General features: G+C 51.5%; 1 protein-coding gene across 2 annotated transcripts in view; it reads left to right on the plus strand.

The window, feature by feature from the left end:
- Nucleotides 1-8085, plus strand: part of KDR (kinase insert domain receptor) — a 43865-nt gene extending 35780 nt beyond the window's left edge. Inside the window, exons 27-30 of one of the 2 annotated variants that reach the window (XM_058667290.1) lie at nt 493-644; nt 5354-5453; nt 5954-6039; nt 7684-8085. In XM_058667290.1, the coding sequence (XP_058523273.1) occupies nt 493-644; nt 5354-5453; nt 5954-6039; nt 7684-7906 (561 nt within the window). In that variant the 3' untranslated portion in view covers nt 7907-8085. Of the gene's footprint in view, nt 1-492; nt 645-5353; nt 5458-5953; nt 6040-7683 lie in introns of those variants that run through there. The other variant, XM_058667291.1, reaches the window with a different exon arrangement.
- The last annotated feature ends 363 nt before the right edge of the window (nt 8086-8448 follow it).

Below are 8448 nucleotides of genomic sequence, written 5' to 3' on the forward strand. Positions count from 1 at the left end.
TGAAGCTATTCAATTTCCCTTTATTTCTTTCTCTTAAGGAACAATATTAAATTGTGCATCGTCTTCTTGGAAGACCCATTTTCCAGCCCTCCTACTGCTTTTCTTGAACCTGTTGTCTGCTTTTCTAGTGATTGAAAGGCAGAGGCTAAAAGCGGATGTGCTTTGTGGGGGCTGCCCTGGCTGGCCAGGGCTGTGTGTGAAGAGACAGGTCTGGGCTGTGCATATCCTCTGCCTGTTCGCTGGTTCCGTCTAGGCTGTCTGGGCCCACAGCATGTCCAGCCTGCTTGGACTCCACAGTTCTCGTGAGCCCCTTCCCCTCCATGTGTGTAGTGCCCTCTGCACACCCAAGCTTGCTTCTGAGGGTCTCTTGTGGGTTAGGATAGGACAGACAGCAGTGCATCCACAGCCAGGGAGCCTCAGGTCTTTGTTTCCCTGTGGAAAGGCTCTTGAGGGACCAAAGCCGTAACAACAGGCTTCTGTTTATGGTTGCAGGACGGCAAGGATTACATTGTTCTCCCGATGTCAGAGACTCTGAGCATGGAGGAGGATTCCGGGCTCTCTCTGCCTACCTCACCTGTTTCCTGTATGGAGGAAGAGGAAGTGTGCGACCCCAAATTCCATTATGACAACACAGCAGGAATCAGGTACCGTGGAAGGCCAGCTTCCCCTGGGCGTGGAAAGAGGGGAGCTTCACAGCCCCGTGCGGAGGCCAGTGGGAAGAAAACAACTCCTGCATCCCACTTCCGCTTAACCTTGGCCTCGGGACTCCTGTGTACGGGCAAATGGGGGCAGTGAGTCTGCTTGGAGAGGCCCTGGGCACTGGGGCTGTCCTGCTGTAGTCCACGTTGCTATGGCCGCTGTCCTTTGAGAATCCCTAGCCCAGCAGCTGCACAGAGCCGCAATGCCTTGGGTTTGCTAACCTGCAGAAAGAGAGGCTGGTCTCACACAGACTTCTGTGTTGCAGTCTCCCCCACATGTGCCTTTGGCCTTGTATGTGAATGGCTTGAGAGAGATGTAGGCAGGTGCATGTCTGGACACATGTGAGGTGCTCTGGTCAGGGAGCAGATGGTATAGACCCAGGGCTTGAAATCAAGTTGATGCTGCATCTCGGGCTCCTCCTCCCATTTTGTTGGCCCCATGGATCATCTGGGCTTCTTTGCAGCAGGTGTACAATAGTCCTTTCCTGAAGCAGCTTGCTTGTTTTCTCTATCCCAGCACCTATGATACGGGTTTCCATCACACGATGCTGGAATGGCCTTTCCCTAGCACTGGGGCTGCCTCCCCTTTGTTTCTGTCCAAGGACTCTGTGGTTGTTTCCCTCCTTTGGCTGCATCTTCCAGCAGTACATGTCCAGCCTGCCCTGCTGGTGTGCTGCAGTTCTCTTGGGAACATGTGGCAGATGGCCACACCCAGGGCACCAGAGGAGGGGTCTGTGGCCAGTGAGCCCCATGGAGCACAGTGGGATCATGGCTGTCCAAAGCTGACCTCTGAGAACAGTGAGATGCTAGCAGGCTGGTGTGGGTGTGATGTGTTTTTATGACGTTTCCATACACAACCCTTCTCAGTTTGTGCTCATTTGGTGTTCATCAGCAGGTGACATTAACCTGCTTTTGGATGTAGATATTGAATTCCGGGGTCAGCTCCCTTCCCTGTGGCAGCTTAAGGCTGGGGTTCAACATCCAGGTGTTGGGGTCAGGTAGGGATAGGTGAGGCATTGCAATCTGCCTGTGGGCAGCCATTGTGACTGGGGCTTGTCAACCAACCTGCCCCTCAATTCCGTTCTGTGCGCCATGGCACATGGCCACGGTGCTGTGTGCATGTGGCTAATGTGAGAATTGCATAGTAGGGCACTCTGTGGGGTGCCTGGAGTGGAGAGTACCTGGGGAAGGTGGGCTGCCCTCGGTAACCAGGTGGTCTGCCCTCGGTAACCAGGTGGGCTGCTCAGGGTCACATCTCTGACATGAATCCAGGTCCTAGGACCCTTGGCTCAGCGCTCTTTCCTCCTGTCCCGAGGAGAAGTCCTCAGAGAGCCAAGTCATGAAATGATACCTCAGTTCCACTCCCGCGCTGGCCGATGCCTAGCTTCAGTTTGGCTGGCCTTCGAGTGTGAGTCACACCACAGCGGCTTCCCCCTTTCTCAGAGAGTCACTCACTTCTGGGGCTGCCCTCCTGGGTTTCCTGTGACCTTGTATGGAGTGAGTGTGCGAAGCAGACTGCCTCTTAGCTGGTGTGTGTGGGGGGGGCAAGCAGGAGCTGAAGTCACGTGTGTGTTGTGGAAGTGCTAGAGACGGCACTGTGTCTGAGAAAGGACAGCTCACATTTGTCCCTCGATGCACAGAGCAGTGGGACGCCATACTCCCCCCACAGGCCGCTCACATTTGTCCCTCGATGCACAGAGCAGTGGGACGCCATACTCTCCCCACAGGCCGCTCACATTTGTCCCTCGATGCACAGAGCAGTGGGACGCCATACTCCCCCCACAGGCCGCTCACATTTGTCCCTCGATGCACAGAGCAGTGGGACGCCATACTCCCCCCACAGGCCTGGCTGCTGTTTCCCAGCTGAGATTTTTGAATTGATCTCTCCAGCCTGGTTTCTCTTCTATCCATCTGTAGCCATCATCTGAAAAATAAAGTGGGAATTGGAATCTTTGGTCTGTGGGCCCTCCCAGTTTTCCCACCCCCTTTCCCATTCTCCCTTTTTATAAAAATACAACTCATAGCCACCTTGTCATGGTTGGCACACTGGAGACATCCATGCACTTGGTTTTGCTGCTGCCTTGAGGTTCAGCTTCCGTGAGGGAGCAGGGGGTGCCTCTCGGGGGACTTGTTCTGCTCTCCTTCATATCTCCAACCAAGGAGAACCAGCACTTGCCTCTTCCATCTCGTTATAAACAGAGCTGGACTGGGGCGTCACTGTAGGAGCTAGCTGCGTGCTTTCTTGTCCCTCTCTAAACAGTTGTAAAAATATTTGTGCAGCATGGATTGAGAGAGGAGGCAAGTGTGCGGGGGAAGGATCTCCTCCCGTCTCGACTTAGCCTGGTCTCTAATTTCCCTCCCGCGGATCAGCTCTGACCCCAAGTCTGCATGCTTCCTGTGAGAAAGCACGTATTCTTGGGACTCATCTTTCTTGGGGGGCAGCTTGGGGACCGGTTAGGGATTATGACCTCCCACGCCAAACAACTTTGCAGCTATCCCACAGAGAAGGGGCTTGGTTCACATCGGTGTCTTCCGTGGGCTAGATTGTAGGGTTGATGATGGTGCCTGTGAGATACAGCCAGCTGGCTGCTCCAGGATTTAGCTTGGAGACTCTCTACTTGAACGGGGACTGATGTTTATTCAACTCTTGTCTGTTTCACACCACCCACTTCAAGATCAGTGCACACAGGACATGCACGGCAAACAGCGCCCCGCACGTCCTAGGTGCTTAATAAAGATTTGAACAATTGAGTCTGCTGCTCTGTGCTTCCTCTTCCTTCCTGATGCTCTTCCAAGGGAGTTCATGGAGGGAAAGGACAACAACAACAAGGACAGATTTCCCCGGCTTGGGCTTGGAGTCCCAGACCAGCCTCTGTTGGCAATGCTCGCCTCCCTGGGCCTTGGCTTCCTTATTTCCAAGGGGAGAAATCAACGGCCAGACCTGTTTCCGGAATGTGTGTGGGGCGGAGGCCGCATGTCTGCAAAAGTGCTCTGTGAACTCTGAAGGACCGTGGTGCTGGGCTCAGATTCCAAGGAGCTTCCTGTGGCAACTGCATTGTTCCTGGAGCTCACCACCTGAGCAGCTTCCACATCCCAGTTGCCTCTTGAATGAGCCTGCTTCTCCAGTTGGGCCTTGCCTGTGTTCCACAGGCTAACCTGTCTTCCTGGATCAGGTCCATATCCTTCCTGTTCATGTCAGACACCCAAAGTCAACTTTCTGAGGGCATGTCTGCACTACATGCTTACAGTCTTGCAGGGATTCTTCATCGGCTTAAGAATACTAATCCAGACATTCTGGTGATGTGTTTTGACACCAGCTCCTTAACCTGTTCATGCCTCAGTTCTGCAAGGCTGGGATGACAATACCCACTCCTGGAGCAATACCGTGGTCAGGGTGCTGTATTGGCACTGGAAGAGCATTTGGCATTTCCCGGAGCTGGGAGACTCTGAACAAGGGTTTCCTGATGAATGAGAGAGTGAATGATTGACTCTGGGGCACATTGACAGTCACCCTTTGACCTAGGGAGAGTCATGCCTTATTTCTCACACATTGGGTTTTGTGTTTGGTAGTCGCCTGTGAAACTCATGTCCCCCTTCCTTGAAGGGGATCAGCCAGCCTCTTTGCGTAAAGAAAAGAGACTCAGTTTCCCTTCTGCTTTGCTGTAAGATAGGTCAGTGTGAGAGACGAGTTGGGGTAGGCGTGAAGAAGGGTTGTTGTCCCTATGGGGACTTCTCTGCTGCTCAGTGGGGCTGTATGTGATTTTGATAGGATTGTGCGGGTCCACTCACAGCCACGTGTCAGGTAGAGGGCAGTGCCCATGGAAGAGGTGATCTGGTTTCTTCTTCGGACTCTTGATGGAAACTGGCTTTCCTTTGGCCTTTAAAAGAGAAACGCAAGCTCTGGTTGGTGGCACGTTCGTGTTCCTAAGGAAGCCAAGGTCAACCTTGGCCGTCTCATTCATCTTCCCAACATCTGTGGGAGGTGGGGAAGCTGTGCCTCATGGCCGTCCATCATAGTACAGAGCCTTGGAAGCTCACGTGGTGTCTCAAGTTTGGGTAGGCAATGGTGGACTGAATAGAAAGACAAAAGACCACTCTCAAAACCCTGTGCTTTCCTAGACAGGCAACACAGCGGGCTGAATGCGGGGGTTCCTGAGCCTCAGTTCAACGCCAGGCTTCCATTACCCACAGAAGGAAGGTGTCTTCAACACCCTACTGGGTTAGCTGGAGCTCAGAGAAGCCTACAGGTGTCTCCTCAGCCCAGGTCCTTGCTCTGTTTGAGTGTGATCTAGAAGACGTGAGAGCCCCACAGTGTGGCCACAGGCACTCAGGCGGGCCAAGCAGAGGGCAGCAATTCCTTCAGCCCGTGTTGCTCTTGTCCTAAGGCCAGTGCTGGACCTCAGAAGTAAGATGCCAAAGATCCAGGCTCATCCAGGCTCCCAAGTCATATTATACTTTTAAATGGACTCTTACAGGAAATTAAGCCTTCAACGTGTGCTAGCAGAGAGATTGTGTTTTGTTTTTCTTTTTTCCAAGGGATGTTTTGAAGGTTGCTATTAAACTGGTGGTTGCAAGATAATGAACATAGGTATCACTTGTGGTATCTGCAGCCAGTTATGCCCACTGCTCAAATATAAATATTTGTTCTTTTGCAGTCAGTATCTGCAGAACAGTAAGCGAAAGAGCCGGCCTGTGAGTGTAAAAACATTCGAAGATATTCCACTGGAAGAACCAGAAGTAAAAGTAATCCCAGATGTAAGTACATCTTTTAAAAATAGGCTCAGAAATAATACAAATGCTGAAACCCTAGCTACGTAAATATTAGCCTTAGCGTTTGTGTCTTGGAGCCTCCCGGTAAGGCTGTCCTTGGTGGTATGTGCCATGGGGTCATTATGGAGAGGGAACTTGGGTTTTTCCATGAATAATCCCCCTCAAGTCCAAGGTTCAAGATGAACGGACTTCATGCCCATTTTTCCTAAAGTGCAGAGGCTGTTGTAAGAGAGGGATGGGCAGACACACTCTCGGCTGCTCCATTTAGTTTCTCTGCTCCCAGGCCAGGGTGGTCTGAACCTACCTGTAGCACCCACTTGCTTCCTTTCACAGCTTATGCCATTTCTAGCTGTGGTACCCTCCCCCTCCATTGCAGGACGTTGGAACATATTGTCTGCTAGCCAAGCTGGGAAATCAGTTGAGCCACACAGCAGTCCAATGTCCACACTTGAGCCAGCTGAGCCATCTCCTTTTTCCTTTCATAGGACAACCAGACCGACAGTGGCATGGTTCTCGCGTCAGAAGAACTGAAGACTTTGGAAGACAGGAGCAAATTAGTTCCATCTTTTAGGTAAGACTAAGCCAAAAGAAACACATCTCGGCAGGAACTGTTGAAAGGTGTGAGTGCAGTTTTCCCTCTTCGTGTCTTGGTTGGTTGGAGAAGTTAGCTAGCATCCTTAATGAGCAAGAACCCAAACCAAGCAAGCCGTGAAGTGACAAGTCTAAAAAGCAATCGGAAGGGAACTGGAGGACTTGGCTGATTTTTAGTAGAATTTCTGAGTGCTAGGAAATTTCTGAGCCTATTTACCATGGCTGGTAGAATAAATGGAATTGGCCAAGCAACAAGGAGAGCGTTGGCTGTGATCCTTACAGATACCAATAGATGAAAATCTTTGTGGACTTGGAAGATTATCCAAACCAGTGCATAAATGAATGATTTTACAAGTGTGCTTTGTGAGCAGCCAGTGTCTGTTTATTTAAGACACTTAAATATCGTCTGAATTATTAAATACTTAATGGTGGACAAAGTATTATATTTGATTGTCGGTATAATCTCTCCCATATGACTCAATGGAAATGTGCAGTTGCTTGGAACAGGTATAATTGCTTGTAACATAACAAACACATGAAAATCTGTGTTAATAAGAATAATAGGGTAAGGGAGAATAGAAAACATTTTGATCTGCTTGGAATCTGACATTCCTAAAATGGGGTTTTGAGTGAAACACATGCAACACCCCAGACACCCTCACCCCAAAAAGCTCGTTAAAATGTGCCATTGTCCAAATTAATCATCTGTAAGACACAAAGTGAGAAATTGTGAGAATCAATCATAAGTTTCATATAAGGATTCAAAAAATATTTGTTTGGCACCTGCTGTGTACCAGGCACCATGCCTTTGAGGTCCTTGAATTAGTTTTATTAGGGTTGGACTAAAAAAGGCATTCCACGTTCAGTCTTTGGAATAACGTTCAAACTATTTCTCGGCAGAGTTAGCAAACCATTTTCTTTTTTTTTGGAGTTTTTAACTTGGGGAGTTTGGGTACAACACTGACGAAAGATATGCCCCTGAGAAGGGCTTGAAGCAGGCAGGCATCATGGTTTTGATCTACATGGTCCACAATGCCAACTTCTGACACGGACACTGTCTGTGAGGGTGCCAGGCCACAGAACACGTGCTCGGGGTGGCGCTGAGTGACTGGGTCCCCGGGCCTTCCGAGGAATGTGCATCTGATGATACAAAGCAGTTTTGGACCCATCTGGCTTGCCTGCACACATGTCTCAAGGGATGAAAGTTTCAGGTTGCTCGGGGCTTTAGTCTCACCCTCCGTGTGCCTTGCCATAACCTGACCGAGAGCACAAATGGAGGAGGCCTCCCGGTGCCTCTCACTGTAGCTAGACTTGTCCGTCAGCAAGGCACAAAAACTGTTCCACGGTTTGGCATCTTTGCCTTGCTCAGAACAGTCTTTCATCTTGGGCAGGGCTTCAAAGACTTGACCTTGCACGAGGAGACTTATCTTCAGACGCTTTGTTCATGCTAGAACCTGAAAATAGATGTTGTCCCGGAAAACCTGATAGGCTGCTCAGCCAGCGGGGGGGGAGGAAAGGAGGTCTCCAGCCCACGGACCAGGGTAGCTGAGGCTGGGATCTGGGGTGCCATGCCAAAACACCACCTTCTCTCCGCCAACTCACGGGCTTGCTGTTTCCTCTGCAGTGGGCTGCTACCCAGCAAAAGTCGGGAGTCTGTGGCATCGGAAGGCTCCAACCAGACCAGCGGCTACCAGTCGGGGTACCACTCGGATGACACAGACACCGCAGTGTCCTCTGGCGAGGAGGCAGAACTTTTAAAGCGAGTGGAGGCTGGTGTGCCTGCTGGTGGCTCAGCCCTGGGACTCCAGCCTGGCTCTGGGACCAGGCTGAGCTCCCCTCCTGTTTAACGGAGTTATTGCCTGCCCCAGCTCCTGGTACTCACAGGAGAGGCAGGGCTCAGCTGACCAGCATTAGGAACAGTCACCTGTGACTTCATTTCCCTAAAAATCCACACCAAAAGGACCTCACTCGGACTGCAGGGAGGCGCTTTCTGAGCGGACGCTTGCGACCCAAGGATGTGTCGGCATCTTCTCTCTTTAGGCCATTTCCAAGGTGCTTCTCAGGCATGCACATGTGGTCCTCAGACGGAGAAGGGGCTGCATGTCTGGAGGAAGTGGCTGTGGAGCGAGGAGGTGCAGCAGCAGCGTCAGTGCTGCCAGTGATGAAGACGGTGATGAGTGGCAGGGCCGGATTCAGCTGCGGGGCTGGGTTTGGGATGCGGGACTGAAGCCATGCTCAGCTGTGGCAGTGGGACCCCTGACCGGAGAGGAGGACCTGTCCTGCCTCGTGAGCCTGGGCGGAACGTGCAGGCGCCTGGCTGAGGTGGCTGTGTGGTCTCTCGGGAGCAGCGCAGGCTTAGTACCAGGATCTGGTCCGAGGACGTGGCGTG

The sequence above is a fragment of the Ochotona princeps genome, chromosome 7, assembly GCF_030435755.1.
Source record: "Ochotona princeps isolate mOchPri1 chromosome 7, mOchPri1.hap1, whole genome shotgun sequence".
In the NCBI taxonomy this organism is placed as follows: Eukaryota; Metazoa; Chordata; class Mammalia; order Lagomorpha; family Ochotonidae; genus Ochotona; species Ochotona princeps.